The sequence below is a fragment of the Macaca thibetana genome, chromosome 4 (genome assembly GCF_024542745.1).
Source record: "Macaca thibetana thibetana isolate TM-01 chromosome 4, ASM2454274v1, whole genome shotgun sequence".
In the NCBI taxonomy this organism is placed as follows: domain Eukaryota; kingdom Metazoa; phylum Chordata; class Mammalia; order Primates; family Cercopithecidae; genus Macaca; species Macaca thibetana.
Genome location: NC_065581.1, coordinates 97925323 through 97942656, shown reverse-complemented (window position 1 = coordinate 97942656; position 17334 = coordinate 97925323). Strand labels below are relative to the sequence as shown.

The following is a 17334-nucleotide window of genomic DNA, read 5'->3' as shown; positions in this document are numbered from 1 at the left end:
CTTTCATTAAGAGACTTGTATTCTCTTACAGACCCCAGTTGAGAAAGGCTGGTAGGAACCAGGCTATGCACTGAATTCAGGCCATGGATTTCTGTCACCCAGGCTGAGTGCGGTGGCACGATCATGGCTCACTGCAGCCTTGACCTTCCAGGCTCAAGCAATTCTCCCACCTCAGCCTCCTGAGTAGCTGGGACTACAGGCGCATGCCACTTGCCTGGCCTTTAAAAATTTTTTTGTAGAGTTGGAGGTCTCACTATGTTAACCAGGCTGGTCTCAAACTCCTGGCCTCAAGCGATCCACCCGGCTTGATTTCCTGGCTGGATTTCTTAATAGATGAATTTCTCCCTTGGCCATTATTGGCTTGAGACAAAATTAAATGGTGATTTAAGAATAAAAGACATTGGCTGGGCATGGTGGCTCACACCTGTAATCCTAGCACTTTAGGAGGTCGAGGCGGGTGGATCACGAGGTCAGGAGTTTGAAGCCAGCCTGACCAACATGGAAGCCCCATCTCTGCTAAAAATACCAAAATTAGCCAGGCATGGTGGCGCACGCCTGTAATCCCAGCTACTCGGGAGGCTGAGGCAGGAGAATTGCTTGAATCTGGGAGGTAGAGGTTGCAGTGAGCCGAGATCATGCCACTTTACTCCAGCCTTGGCGACAAAGCGAGACTCCGTCTCAAAAGAAAAAAAAAAAAGAAGACAAGACATCATCTCTAAGACAGTGGTTCTCAACTATGATCCTTGACCTGCTGCATCATCTGCAAACTTGCTGGAAATGTAAATTCTCCAACCTCATCTCAGTGCCATCTGATCTGCTGAATTGGAATATTGGGGTGAAGAGAGTAAGGTGGTAGGGCTCAGCCAGTTTGTTTTTGAAGAAGCCCTCCAGGTAGTTTCACTATATAATAAAATTTGAGAATCTCTGCTCTGTACTGTCCACTGACTCTTGCTGTCATTTTTTTCTTCCACATGCTCCAGGAAGTATGTTATCTAGTGTGAGAAAAATCCAGATGTGATTCCCTGAATCATCTTATTTCCATGCTTTCCTGAATTCACTCCCAGCAGGTAGTTGAAATCTGAAGTCAGCTAACTTGGAAGTTTATTTGTAAGTTGGATCATTTGACTTCTCTGTTTAAAATTTTCCAGTGTGATGTAGAGAGTCCAATTGTTTTTTTCCCCAGCTGTCCTCATACCAGTTCTTTACTGATCTGTAGTGCAATCATGTTTGTTTTTAATACCTCATTTTTTTGTTTTTGATTTGTAATCTTAACTATTTTGCTCAAAGAATGTGACCTCTTATCAGGGATCAGTAAACAGATTTGGTCACCCTGAGCCCCAGAATGGGTTTTACACTTCTAAAGTGTCATTTTTTAAAAAAGGAAAGAATATATGGCAGAGACTGCATGTGGCTTGCTAAACCTAATTTTTTTTTTGTTTTTTTTGAGATGGATTCTCACTCTATCACCCTGGCTGGAGTGCACTGGCGCCATCTCGCCTCTCTGCTACCTCTGCCTCCCAGGTTCAAGCAATTCTCATGTGTCAGCCTCCTGAGTAGCTGGGATTACAGGCGCCTGCCACCACACCTGACTAATTTTTGTATTTTTATAGAGATGGGGTTTTGCCATGTTGGCCAGGTTGGTCTTAAACTCCTGACCTCAGCTGATCTGCCTGCCTCGGCCTCCCAAAGTGGGGGGATTAGGCATGAGCCACCACACCTGGCCTAAACCTAAATTTTTTACTACTCTCTTTTTGCATAAAAGTTTACTAACTTCTGACTTATATGACACTTATTCTTTGTAATTTGTTGAGACTTGCTTTATGGCTGAGTATACCTAGACGATTTTTGAAACTGTTCAAGTGTACTTCAGAAGAATATGCATTTTTAAAAATCAAGTTCAGGTTTCTGTATTTGTTCATTAAATCAGACTTAGTAATTGTACTCTTCAGGTTCTCTATATCTTTATTGATTTTTTATTTTGGAGGGAAGGTTGGCTTGACTTGTCAATAATTGAGGTCTTTAAACTTTTACTTTGATGTTAGACTTGTCACTTTCTCCTTGAGGTCTATTTGTTTTATTTTGAGACTATCCTAGCAGTGCATACAAATTCAAAACTTTCAAGTCTTCTTAGTGAGCTTTATCTTACTATGTAGAGAGTTTTTTTTTAATTCCTCCCGAACACCTGTTGTTTTGAAGCCAATTTTGTCTGATCTGATATTTTTGATATAGCCACCAGCTACGTTTGGTTATTTGCAGGAAGATCTTATCCTATCCCTTAACTTTCAGCCTTTCCTCTCCTATGTTTTCGGTGTAGCCCTAGTGTTTTACTTCTTTGTTGTTTTGCAGTTCATACTGTCAGTCTTTTGAGAGGTAAGTTTAATTTGTATTTATTATGATTATTGACATATTTCCATTTGTTTTTATTTATCCTGCATTATTTGTACTTAGTCTGTTTGTGACATCATGCATGGGTTATTTCTTCAAGTCTCTTCCAGGTTATCACTTTTATTTTTAGCTATTGTTTAACCCATATGTTGATTGTTTTAAAATTTAACAAGTATATATTTTTATTTCTAAAAGTTACATTTTCAAATCATCCTACTTGTATTTTATTATTCATTATTTAAAAAATTCTATTATAGTTATTATAGATAAGTATTTTGTATCTGATTATTCTAATATATAGGTCGGAGATTTTTCCAAGTATTACCCTTTTTGATAACTTCAGGAATACAGTAATCAAGAGGAACAGCAGGACCAGAGAATAGTCTGAGACATTCTGTCTGTCTTCCCTTTCCCAGTTCTTTCCTTCCCACATTGGACATTTTGGCGTAGATAATTCTTAGTTGTTGGGGAACTGTCCTCTGTATCGTATGTTTAGTAGCATCATTGGCCTCTATCCACTAGAAACCAGTAGTCCCCTTCCACCTGCCTGATAGTTGTGACAACCAAAATATCTAAAATATTGCCAGATGTCCCATGTGGGGCAAAATCGTTCCTAGCTGGGATGTTTTAAAGACTTACATAGCTTATGTGACATTCTTTAGGGAACCATGCCTTATAAATCTGTAGATAGTAGTTGTGTTATGATAAGCAATCTTAAACTAATACAGTCCTCCAAGAGTCTTTCATAGATCACCACTCTCCTAATAGTAAATATTATTAATCTTTTTGCCTAGAAATTGTTTAGTCATCAGCCTGTTAAGGAGGAGATTAGACCAGGCCATCTGAATTCTCTCTTTCCCTGTATTTTCTTCCCCCTCATCAGCTGTTTTCTTTTCTGGCCTGTTGTTGAGTCTATTACCATTTTTGCCTTTTCTTCATTTGTCTTCCATTTATTCATTAACAGATAATTATTGAGTACCGAAAATATTCTGGTTCTGTTGTCTATATGCTGGGGAGATTAGTAAAATTAAGAGGTCTTTCTGTCATGAAGCTTACTTTTTGTGGGGTGAAACAACACATGCATTAGTAAATAAACAAGAAAGTGTCAAATATTACTTAATGCTATAAAGAGAATTAAAATTTTGGGCTTTGGTAGACAGTGACTGGGTCACCTGTTTTAGATGGGGTGGTCAGGAAAGGCTCCATCTTAGGAGGCATCTTTTAAGGCAAGAGTTCAGTGTGAAGCCAGCTATAGCAACATCATGGGAAACCATTCCAAGCTGAGGAAACCACTGGAAAGTGGTGTAATTTGAAATCTGTGAGCATAAAACAAAATTAGGGAAAAAGATGAACAAGTGGTTTCATCTCTTTCAATATTATTGGCAGTAGTAATATAGTATTTGAGGCCTGTACTTGGGAATCTACAGAACCCAGTTTTGAGGAAATGTTTGTTTCTTTTTCCTTTCTCCAACCATAGCTAATGCTTTATAAAAACAAACAAAAAAACTTCATGGATAGAAAATATGTCAGGAGAATTTTTCAACGTTGATTACCATTGCTTTTTAACTTTTTTTTTCTTTTTTTTTTTTCTGGTACAGGCTAATTTGTTGAGTTTGATTACCTCTGCCACCTCTTCTGAACAGATAAATATCATCTTGTTTCATTTCAGTTTCAGGTTTCTTCTTGTATGGATCACTGATTGAATAATAGATGGCTTTACCTCGTCTCACAGGAGCCTTGCGTTCCTTTTCAAATGTCACCAAGCAGGATAATTATAATGAAGAAGTGGCTGACTTAAAGGTAGATGTGTTAAAGGTAGAAATGTTGAACATTATTATAAATAGACTATGGACAACTATTTGACATTCTTTTTCTCTATTCTATGTGTTTAACATGGAAGTTTTATCTTGTTTGGTGTGAGACAAAGATGGAGAATGTGTATGCTGCTGTTTCCTATGGGAATACTTACATTTAGCACCTAAAACCATATTGTCAAGGGGAATAATCAGAACTATGATAATTGAATCCTTTGTTAATTTTTCTTTTGTTCAGTTCCCTACCACAATTACGTTTGTAACTTAATCCTGTAATTTACCTCTGGATTATCTGAGTAAGTTTTTAGGTCTCTGGTAAAATTCTTACCAAATAAACAAAAGCAGTGTCTGTACCTTATGAGAAATATGAATATTAATCTCTTGAACTCAGAGGTTGATCTCATTAAAATGACTTGTCATTATAATTGGTAAGAAAGGTGTTTAAGACTTAAGAAACATTGTTAATTTAAAAGCTACTTTATGAGTAAAATTCAGAAATACATTTTAGTAAGAAACAAAAATTAAATGTACAAGGACTGCTTTGACATTTATAGTAAAGACTGACCCCTGCTTTAGTAATTATGGTATGGAAAATTTCCTTATATGAGTTAATTTTATAATAAATAATGCTAATGTTACCCTTCCTGCAAATATAGGTAGATCTCACTAGGTCAGAAATGGGCAATTATTACTTTGGAAGATCATTTTTGTTTTATCAAAGGAACTTCTTCAGTCTCTTTCCTGTATAGGTTCAATGACTACATTTTCTGAATTGCAAATTAGGGCATGAGGTTTGGCAAGTAATTTCTTCTGATGGATAAACTTATATAAGTCTTATAAAGGTATAAAATAAATTACATACGTAGTTACAAGTTTAATATTATGGAAAAATTAAAAGTATATGTTATCAAGACTTCCAGAAAATTCTAGACATGTACTTATAAGATACTTAAATAGGAAAGATTCTTAGAAATGTCTCTGAATGTGGTATATTAGTTTGCACAGAATAACAAAATTAGGTGATAACAAAATTAGGAATAACAGATTAGGTGGCTTAAACAACAAAGATTTATTTTCTCATAGTTCTGGAGCTAGAAGTCCAAGATCAAGGTGTAGGCAGACTTGGTTTCTTCTGAGGCTTCTCTGTGTGGCTTGCAGTTAAGGCAGCCTTCCTGCTGTGTCCTCACATGATTTGTCCTCTGCACAAGCATATCCCTGGTATCTCTTTATGTGTCTAAATTTTGTTACAAGATCTATGAGATAATTAAGTCCCATCCTAATGGCGTTATTTTAACTTAATCAGATAATGATACATGTTATGGAGAAAATGTTATGAATGGTTATAAGATAAAGAGTGGGTAACAGCTTATTGGCATGAAGACCTCATTAAGGAAGTAATTTTTTTAGCTGAGTTTAAAATGACAAAAAGAGGTCTACCGTCATTAAGATTAGAACAGAGTATTCCCAACACAGAAAGCAGCATGTGCAAAGACCCAAATCAGGTACTAGCTTGGTAGGTTTGAGGAAGTTGAAGACAGACATGTGTTTGACACAGTAATGATGAACTTCATTTTAATATAACTTTTTATGTCAGAAGCTGTTCAATGTATACAAAAGTAAAGAGACAAATAAGATAAACCTTAATGTACTTATGACTCCATTGTAACAACTTAATTCATTTTATGGCCAATCTTGTTTCATCTCTACCTTTGCCCATTCTCCTCTCCCTAAACTCAGAATGACTAATCTCATTTGAAATTAAAAAATGGAGGCAGGGAAGTAATGGTGAATTATGCATTTTCATCATTCTAACCAATAGTAAAATTAGTGCTTTCTACCTGACCCACTACTTTTTCATTTGGTTTGAAAGCTTCATGAGTTTTCTCCGTGGATCAAAGCCAGAGGTCTGAAATAAAATTTTTATTGTGTTCTGTGGTCAGTTCTTGAGAATGGAAAGATCTGTAGTCTCAAATACACAAAAGCCTCAGAAGAACCCAAACCTGCCAACACCTTGATCTTGAACTTGTAGCTCCAGAACTGTGAGAAAATAAATTTCTCTTGTTTAAGCCACCTAATAGAAAACAGTGTGTATAAAAAAGAATCTTCCAAATGCCTCACCTGGTCTAGGATCATGGTTAAGAAAGTAATGCTGACTTGAATATATTTGACCCTATCATGGGAGTCTAATTTTCTATAAATGCGTTTCATTAAAAAGCATGACATAAAGCTCTGATTTATATACAGTATAGTCTAAGCTGTATTAAAAACAAGCAATTAGAAAAATGGCAAGACGTGTGATGTTATCAATAATAATAATAATATTATTATCTGGATGTTGAACTTTTTACTTTGCTGTATGAAATGATTTTGTCAGTATGCAGTGTAATTAAAATTGTAAAAAGAAGCTTTTATTAAACATATATTTTAAACAAATGAAAATCTATGAAAACCCATTTAAGGAAAATTGTTTTGTGAGTAGTCAGTTTGGATGTGAATAGATACAACTTTGAATTCTTGTGGGTAGTACCAAGTTGTATAATGTAATGCAAAATATATGTAATCAGTGTTGGAATTAAGAAGAACTTTAAGCAGTATTTTTCTACATTATGATCTCTTATTTCAGATAAAACGATCTAAACTTCATGAACAAGGTTTAGATTTGGGCCTGACATGGAAGAAGATAATAAAATTTTTGAATGAAAAACTGGAGAAGAGTAAAATGCAAAGTATAAATGAAGACTTAAAAGATATATTACATGCTGCAAAACAGATAGGTATAGTTTTCTTTTTTCTTTTTTTTTTAAAGAGAACCAGTAAGGTTTAAAAACAGATTCCTTTTAAACAACATACTACATAAAGGAAAGCTAAAATTTCCTGGCGTAAGTATTCATAATCATGAAAGACAATCCTGGCTGGGCGCATTGGCTCATTCGTATAACCCCAGCACCTTGGGAGGTCAAGGCAGGCAGATTACTTGAGTTCAGGAGTTTGAGACCAGCCTGGACAACATGGCAAAACCCTGTCTCTACTAAAAATACAAATAAAATAAACTAGCTGGGTGTGGTGGTGCGCACTTGTAGTCCCAGCTACTCTGGAGGCTGATGTGGGAAAATTACCTGAGCCTGGGAGGTTGGGGCTGTGGTAAGCCAAGATCGCGCCACTGCACTTCAGTCTGGGCAACTCAAGTGAGACCCTGTCTCGAACAGAAAAAAAAAAGATAGTCCTTATCTGTCAACAAGCTTAGGATAGAGAGTGACAGGCTGGGGATAGGCAGAAGTAAATTAGTAATTATAATACTATCAAGCATGAAGGATTTGTAGGAATTCAGGGTTTGAAAACCACTATCTTGATTAAAATAAAGATAAAGTAAATTAAAATTTTAATGTAGCTCTAAGGCAGCTTAAAAGCCATGTAGCTCAGTTTCTTATTATAGATGCCCACCTAGTACACAGTGAATAACAGCACTTAAACTATACTTTGACTGCTTCACTTCCCTTCCCAGACTAATACTCTTATCAATTGATTATATTTGAAGGAAAATGTAATTTGAAATTATAATATTGTATACTAACTCAGGTTACTTTGCCAAGGTTAAAAATCAAACTAAATGAAACAAATGACTGGTAAAACCCCTGTGTTTGTACATTGAAATTCATCATATTCCAAATTCTGATAACTAAAAAGCATAATTAATACTACTATAGTTCTAGATTTTCCAAATTTAGCAGGTTTATAACTATAAAATGTCCAGACTCCTATTCTGGTCTTACATGATCTGGTCTCCCTCTCTCTCTGACCTCACTTCATTCTTGCCTTCATTACTGTGTCAAACACATGTCTGTCTTCAGCTTCCTCAAACCTGCCAAGCTAGTACCTGATTTGGGTCTTCACACATGCTGCTCTCTGTGTTGGGAATACTCTGTTCTAATCTTAATGATGGTAGATCCCTTTTTGTCATTTTAAACTCAGCTAAAAAATTACTTCCTTAATGAGGTCTTCACGCCAGTAAATTGTTACCCAGTCACTCTTTATCTTATAACCATTCATAACATTTTCTCCATAACATGTATCATTATCTGACATTTTACTTGTTTATTGTCACTCTGATGTAAGTTTCATGAGAATAGGATCTTATTCTTCTTGTTAAACTGTCCATCTCCAGTGCTTATACTAGAACCCAGGATATTTTAGAGTCTTAATAAAAATTCATTTGTTAAATAAATGAAAAAAATGTTCTCAGGTGATTCCTTGGTGGAGAGAGAATTTGGATCTTTACCTTACCATATGCTTGCTGGTAGGCAATTTTATTCCATATACCAGCTCTGGATTGTGTTTCTGTTACATCTCATAGACTTGAAAACTTTCTTATGGTCATCAAATCTATAATTTTTTTTTTCAAATATGTTAACTTTTAAAAATATGTCATTTAAGTATCATTGGTCTGTAACCTAGTATGATATTTGATTGAATGTCCTCATTGTTTTAAGTTGTGAAAGTATAAAATGTCTCATGGTTGTGCAGTTAGATTTTTAGAAGTTCAAGGACATTAGTAAAAACTGAGTTTGCTTAAGCCTAGGGGCAATATAGCACACTTTGATGAGATTTGTAATAGCATTTGGCATAGATTTAGACTTTATATTTTAAGAATACAGAGGCAGGTCGTTTGAAAAATAGTGGCGAAAATGCAGTCTTCCACATCACCTTGACTAGGGTCTTAACCCTCCTGGTTTTCATCACATCTTCATTTGTAAGATGTTGAGGCCACCAGAATCTGACTAAAGTACTTTTCAAAAACTATACAGAGTGTCCTTCCTCCTCTTTAGTTCTATTACAAAAATACCTCAGAATACTGAGCAAAAATGTAATGATGTATTGAGCTTATTCAGTACCATGACTAAGTTATTTCTTTACCTAAATGATGTGGAATTTAAGATTTAAAAAATGAAAACCCTTTAGATTGCTTTCTCCGGATATGTCTGGCCACAAGTCAGAAAACATTGTTTTAAATACCAGTCATTAAATATAATTCCGGGGATTGTACCTGTGGTGAAGTAAATACCTGATTCATACTTAGGGACTGATCACCTGGCCTGTGTGTTTAATGGATTATTTTGAGATTAATGTCTCAAAATAATGTTTATCAGACAAATAAAATCATAAGTTGTATGTAGGCAAATTCTAAATGTATTATACCCATTTTTAAATGCTGTGCTTAAGTTGAATAACTATTAGCTTTAGTGAAACTTCCCTTCTGGATGAAAATGCTGATACTGGAAATGTAATTAAAGCTACCAGCTTTGAAAGGATTAGTCTCATGTGGAAAATGTCCCTGTCATTTCTCTTATATTTATCTTCTAGCATAGATAATTTTGGTATAATTGTATTAAAAAGGTTAAGCAAGAGAATAAAGAAAAAATATTTCACTTGAGTATAATTTTGTGAGACAAGGCTATGCATATTGTTTAATCTGGACAATTGACATTAAGCTGGAGGAAATATCAGAGGACATCTTGTCTAATGCCTTCATTTTGTATGTGAAAAAACAGGGCCCATTAAAGTTAAGTGAATCTTGTGGTTTGTATGTCTTGAAAGCAGGCCTAGATCTAAATTCTGAATTAGGAATAAGATAGAAATCCTAGATTTTTACCTTTTCTTTCCTTGTAGTTAGAGGTCATGTCCTACTAAGTCTGCATTTCAACTGTTCTTAAATTTACTCTATATATTTACCATTGCCCCATTTCAGCCTTTTACCACCGCATGTCTCGTTTGCTTTAGCCTTCCTTTCTCATCCACCTTCTTCACTGTCACTAGACTGATCTTTGTCAAAGGCAAAGGTCATTTTTATTCCCAGCTTACCTTTTAGATCAGATTCTTTAGAATGATACATAAAACTCCTTTATGAGTTGACACAATTTACTTTTTTATCTCTTTGCCATTGGATCACATGCAACCTTTATGCCAACATATGCAGTGTTTACTGTCTGAATTTCCTGAACAGTACATAATGCTTTTCTTCTCTCTTTTATGTGTTAAAATAACTTTCCCTATTGTGTTCTATCATACATACTTTTTTAGAGTACTTGTTGTTTCATAATTATTTTCCTGTCTTCTCCCTTCACAGTAGTGAAGTCTCTGATAGACTGTGAATGCTTTAATGAAACAGATATTACAGGAGTCACAGCATCTTTCTACTCCATTGCCTAATATGCTGCAAGGGATCTAGTAGATGTTCAATAAACAAATGAAGTATTGAGAATCCAACTCAAAGTTCTCTGTGGTCTTCACTACCTGTAATGCTGACGATGTCTTACAAGTGGCAGTTTCTCTCTTTTTTGTCATTTTTAAGTATTCCTCCTATCACTCCCAAGCCCACAATTTACATGTGGTATATTCCCATACCTTTTTACAGTTTGATTCTTCCCTTAAGATTATTTTAATAATAAAATTTAGTTTTATGGAGAAAATATATAAATTATTTAAAAATAGTATTCTTGGTCCTTAATCTTAGTGTATTTAAATACTCATTGTAGGCATAGCTGTCTCCTTCTTGAATGTTGAAGGATATAGTCTATATTCAGTTGGCAATGAAACTTTTTCAGTATATTTTATGTGCTCTAAGTGTAAACATTTTTTAAAATAAAGAAGTCAGGATTGAGACTAGTAATCAAAATGCATTATGTATTAGGCATACATCTGTTACTTAAGAATTTAAATTATTTCATGAGGCTAGTAAGATTTGCACAGTGTAGACAGAAACTAAGATGGGGGCCAAGAGTAGTGGACAAGTGGGGAGAAAGACCCTACCATTCCCTAATCAACTCTCTGTCTAACTGAATATCTCTTAAAGAGCCAGAACAGAATGTTTGAACTTGTCCCAGAGTGTATTAATCTAATGATTTTGCTATAGTATGGATACAAATCAAGACTCAGTCAGAACTGAACTAGTTTATTTCACTATTCAACTTTTGTCTTACAAAGACCTGTTTGTTTTGCTTTTTCTAATTTATAAGCCCCTATTTATATGAGTTTTGACTTTTTTAATGCATCTTACCTTTAATAACTTCATCTTTAAGAAAAGTATGAATCAAAAAGTAGGTTGGACAGGAGTGGCTTATAAAGTATGGTTTAGGACATTTGTAAATCCACTGTAGTTTATGAGTTATCAAGGAAGTAAGATTTTGCTGTTAAAAACTGAGGAATCAAAATCTAGGGTGGAAAGCCATTTATAAAGCAATGACTGGAATAGGAAGTATAAAAAGATATTAGCAGAATCTGGCAATTTTGTCTATGGACATAATGGTAGACATTTAGAATTATAAAGGCCTGTTAAAGGGATATAGCAGTGTTTGTGACAGTTATTTTAAAAATTGCCGATTGCAAAATAGTTCAAAGAGTTTTGCTTCCCACAAAGTGGCAGACAGGGTAATGTGGAACAACCCTCTACAGAGAATACCTAGAAAAACTGCAAAATACAAAATTTGTTTTACTGTATCAGAGAAGTTACCAGGGCAGTGAAGATTTTTGGGGCCAAGATGTGGAAGCAGAAACTAACCCAGAAAATGTGATCCTGGCATTTGGGCTACTTTTTCCTAGAAGTGAATTGTCCATTCCAGAAGAGGAGGCTGGATGGAAAAGAGGAGGATGAGAAGATGAGCAGAGCTTCTGACAGATTCAGAGGACTAAGATGACAAAAATGACTAAAATGGACAAAAGAGGAAATAGAAAATCTGAATATTTGACTATTAAATGAATTTAATCTGTAATTAAAAACCTTAACTACAAAGAAATCTATATACTATGATGGCTTTAATGGAGAATGTCATCTCATTTAGAAAGGTATGAGAGTACTATTGTAGATTAAAAGAAGTTAAGGCATATAACAATCAAAATGTAATATATGATCCTTGATTGACTCTTGAATCAGAAAAAAATTACATATTTTTGGGGCCATTGGAGAAATCTGAATATAGGCTGGATGTCATTAGGTAATATTAGATCTCAGATGTGATAATGTTGTGGCTATGTAAGAGGATATCCTAAATCTCAGGAGAAGCATACTGCAGTATATATAGTGAAATCTCATGAAGATTAAAATGTACTGTCAAATGTGTCAGCAAAAGAAATACACATGATGTGTGTGTGATCAAATGTTTACAATGAGTGGATTAATAAATATGAGAAGATAGGGTGATTTGCTGTAAAGTAATAAAGGTTTAAAAATTACATGATTATTCAGCAGAGAAAAAGCATTTTATGAATATCTAACATTACTTATGATAAAAATTCTCAACAAACTAGGAACAGAAGGAGATTTTGTTAATCTGATAAGCAGTAGCTATAAAACACTTAGAACAAACATACTTAATAGTACAAAGTTAGAAGCTTCCCTGAGGTACGGAATTAGACACAAATGCCTATTACCACTTCTGTTTCTCACTGTATTAAAAATCCTTGCTAACATATGGCAAGAAAAAGTAAGGGCATAACGACTGGAAGAAAAAAAAAACTTTACATTTTTCATATGACTGTACCTGTAGAAAGTGAATTTAACAAGGTTAATATAAAAATCAATTTTATTTCTACTTACTAGAAGCACATTAAAATTACATTTATCTTTATGTAACAATACATTTTACCTTAAATTTTATATATTTTAATTTATTTTACATTTACAAAAGCATCAAATAGGAATACATTTAACAAAAAATAAGCAAGACTTCTTCATGGAAAACTAAAATATTACTGAGAGAATTTAAAAAAAATCTAAATAAACAGAGGGATATACCAAGGATTGGAAGACTCACTGTTATAATGATATATTTTTTACCCAAATTGATCTATAGATTCAGTGCTATCCCAAGCATAGTCTTATGTTTGAGGGGTGTGTGTGTGTGTGTGTGTGTGTGTGTGTATGTATGTATGTATGTGTGTATGTGTGGAAATTGACAAGGTAATATGAAATTTATATGGAAATTCAAAGGCAAAGAGCAGCCTGGTTAACTTTGAAAAATAAAGAGGGAAAACTTACTCTAGTAGATATTAAAACTTATTATAAAGATAAGTAGACAGTGTGGTGTTGGTCCAAGAAAGGCAAATGGACTAGTATGACAGAATATAGCCCAGAAACAAACCTACAGATAGAAGTATACTTGATTTATAATGAAGGTCAAACAATAGTGAGACAAGGCTATTTTTTCAGTATATGGTGCTGGGTCAACTGCATAGATGAAAAAAAGTATCTATTTTAAAAATAATTTTAAACAGCCTACAGAATTAAGCATGACACACAATACAATACCTCTTCTAAAAGATGTAAAAGAGTATCTTCAGGATCTTGGTATGTGCCCAAATTTATCAAATAGAGAACAAAAAGTACAAAGGGAATGATTAAGTTGGACTGTAGTAGAATTAATGCCTTCTATTTATTAAGAGTAAAAAGGCAAAATATAGAGTGGGAGAATATAGCTTCAAGATATATAACCAAAAAGAGAGCTTGTATCCAGATTAAATATGAGCTCCTACAAATCAATAATGAAAGGACAGCTAATCCTATAAAAACATGAGTAAGAGCTTTGAACAAGGACTGCACAGGAGATAATTGGCCAGTAAACATGAAAAAGGCTTCAGCTTCATTGGTAGTCAAGGAGATGCCACTACATGCTCATTAGAATGGTTAAAATGAAAAAGACTGACATACCTATTGTTAGGATCAAGAATGTGAAACAAGAATTTTCATTCACTGCTGCTAGAGTTCACAGTTGGTACAACCACTTTGCGTAACTGTTTGACAGTGTCTATTATTACTTACTATGGTTGGATAAGTGAAATTTTAATCTTAGAACATCAATGTCCAATAAAAATGCTTGTACATATGTGTATATCAAAAATTTGTGCATTCATGGCAACATTATTTGTGATAGCCTTAATGTAGAAACAACCCAGTTCATTGTTAAAATGCTTAAGTTGTTGTATGTAGACTACCTTATAGCAATAACAGATTACAACTATGTATAACATTGTAAGTGAATCTTATAATGTTGACAAAAGAAGCCATACAATACATATTATAATTCCATTAATATAAAATTGAAAACTAGGCATGACAGTCTCTGGTTTTAGAAGTCAGGATAGTGGCTACTCTTGAGGAAGGAGGTAGTGAGTAGGAGTGAATGTGAGGGAGGTTTCTGGGGAGCTGATAATGTTCTGATTCTTGAAGTAGTTAACCAGATTACACAGGTGTGTTCATTTTTTGATAATTCTTTGAGCTGTATGTGTACTGTATATTGTTATAGTCAATAAAAAGAATTACTATGCTTTATATGTTACATAGATTAAAAATGAAATATTTCAGATTGATAAGTAACATGCTTGTGTATTTATTTAGCTTGAGGTTTGGCTATCATGGTGAGAACTCCTATGTACCATGCTCAGGCCCTGGTTAACCAGTATCATAAATATAATAAATTGGTGTTTTTCATTCTCATGCCTATTTTTATATTTGTGTTACATATTTATACATCCATAAATATATGTATTAGGAATATATTCAGCTCAAATATCAAAACCTATTGTAGTGATAAAGACACCAAGTGGGTTAATTTGTTTCATCTGACAAGTTCCCTATGTAGGTCAGCAGCTTGATAATGGTAGGGCTCAAGTCTGTGCTAATGATTTGGCCTTTTCACATTTGTTGCCTTTTATTCACCAGATAATCTGCTCCACATCTAGGCATTATATCTGTGTACTTGATGCAACTATATTTCTTGTACTGTCTTTATTTGCTTTTCAGTTTCCTTACTTTTTTATAGTTTGGGGTAATTTCAAAGTATCCGTTAATATATGTGGGTACAAATTCAGTTCTGTCAGTTACTAGTGGGTAGCTAGTTAATATCACTACACTTCTTTTCTCTTCTATAATATGGTGATAACAGTTCTCACCCTCTGTAGTTGTTGTGATGTTAAGTAGTAGTATAAAGTGCCTAGGGTTAATCTGATAAGTGGCTGTCAATGAATAATTTTATTATAATTTAGATGTGCTAATAACCATTAGTAAACAAATAGTTGCTTCTATGGGTTAAATGTTATGACAGATGTAATGTGTCCAGTGATTTACTGGTTCAAAGGGCAGGAAACTGCTTAGGTAAGTCAGGAAACAATTCATAGAGAAGGTAACACTGGACAGCATTATATTGTGTTTTGAATGTTTCAAAGACAGAGGTGTTATATTTATGTCCATTTTACAAGAGAAATTTTTAAAAAGCTGGATAACTATAAAAATCAAGAAGACTTTGCAAATGTATCAGCTGTGTAAATAGGCAATTCAGATTACCTGGGAATATAGCTAAACCATTGTAAACAGAATGGATACTGGCTGGGTACAGTGGCTTATGCCTGTAATCACAGAATTTTGGGAGGCCGAGGTGGGTGGATCGCTTGAACTCAGGAGTTTGAGACTAGCCTGGACAACATGGTGAAACCCCATCTCTACAAAATATACAAAAACAATTAGCCAGGCATGGTAGCGCATGTCTGTAGTCCCAGCTACTCGGGAGGCTGAGTTTGGAGGATGACTTGAGTCCAGGAGGCAGAGGCTGGATTGAGCCAAGATCATGCCTCTGCACTCCAGGCTGGGTGACAGTCAGATCCTGTCTCCAAAATAGAAATAAAATAAAAGTTCTTGACAATTTGCTTTAGTTTATTAGTAGATTATTTTTCATTAACAAATTATGATTCCTTAAATATAAGAAAATTTAAAACTGCATTCCTTATTAGAGGCATTTTAAAAGTGATAATTTTAAATAGTATTACGAGTATAATATTACTAAGCATCTGATATATGGATGCAATACTGAAGTGTATACTTCAATCTTTTTTGTTTGTTTTTCCTTCAATGTTAAAAAAGTCTAAAATGGCAGTTAAATCTCAGTGAGCTATGTGATTTGTTTTAATTTTCTTAGTGATGCTCAAAATGATGGTTTTATTATAGGAAGCTTTTATATGAAGTCTAATTCAGACTTTTATGTTAGCTATTTGGTTGCCTGGGAAGTTACATTGTAATTTGATGCAGGGTTTTATACTACTGGAAAGGTAATATAGTGGCTGGTTGCTGCCTTAAAGTTGCAAGTTGAGTATTCACATTTTGTAATGAATGTACATAAAATTAAATGGCTGTTTTTAAAACATAGGGAAATGCCTTGAACTAATTTTAATCTTTTGTACTACTACTATTTTTTTCTAACAAATATCTTTGTTTGCTTTCCTTTATTTGCTCATCCCAAAGGCAACAGTTTTTATGTAAATGTAGTAATAATTTTAACATTTTCTCCTTCAAATCACTATATTGAACATTTCTTGAATATGTTTCCTGTTTAATGCAAGGTATTGCTAAAGGTGCTTTCATGCACAGAAAGAGTTATATACTCTAAAATACATGAGGCTTATTATACTAAATTACATTACTTACGCAATTTTAAAATTATATCACAGAAATTGTTCATTTTATTCCCCCAAAAGCCACATGGAAAATGCCTACCTCTGTTAGCTCAAAAGTTTGATAATGTTGTGATCATTTGAAAGATGTTTTAATACTCTCTCCCTCAAAAAAAAAAAAAAAAAAAAGTACCTGGCTTATTCTTGTAGCATCAGTATGTTTTGTAATCTCTGTATCTGAGTTTTTCTGTAAAAAGGAGGAAAATATTAGCAAGATTCATGAGACTAGTTTAGATATTGTACTTGTTTAATCATTACACTAATTGGAAATGAACAGGAATATGTAGAGGGAAAAATTATGGAGACATGATATATTTTATATTCAAGTTGAATCATTTTTGTATTTTGTTAAATAATGTACTTTGTTGTATCTAATGTTGTAGGTAAAGTCCTGTATTTTACATATTTTTAAAATAAAACATAATACTTACCAGATTCAAAAAAATCAGCGAATCTCTGAGGATTTAACTGGTCAAGGAACTCATTTATTGACAGCTTCTAAATTGAATACTTATTGACTGGGTACAGTGGCTCACGCCTGTAATCCCAGCCCTTTGGGAGGCCGAGATAGGTGGATCACCCGAACTCAGGAGTTTGAGACCAGCCTGGGCCACATGGTGAAACGACTCTACAAAAAAATATAAAA

General features: G+C 34.1%; 1 protein-coding gene across 7 annotated transcripts in view; it reads left to right on the top strand.

Moving 5' to 3' along the window:
- ASCC3 (activating signal cointegrator 1 complex subunit 3) overlaps positions 1-17334 on the top strand; it is a 372407-nt gene that overhangs the window by 9780 nt on the left and 345293 nt on the right. Inside the window, exons 2-5 of one of the 7 annotated variants that reach the window (XM_050786661.1) lie at positions 981-1107; positions 2347-2370; positions 4055-4200; positions 6823-6973. In XM_050786661.1, the coding sequence (XP_050642618.1) occupies positions 4096-4200; positions 6823-6973 (256 nt within the window). In that variant the 5' untranslated portion in view covers positions 981-1107; positions 2347-2370; positions 4055-4095. The other 6 variants (XM_050786659.1, XM_050786669.1, XM_050786662.1 and 3 more) reach the window with 6 other exon arrangements.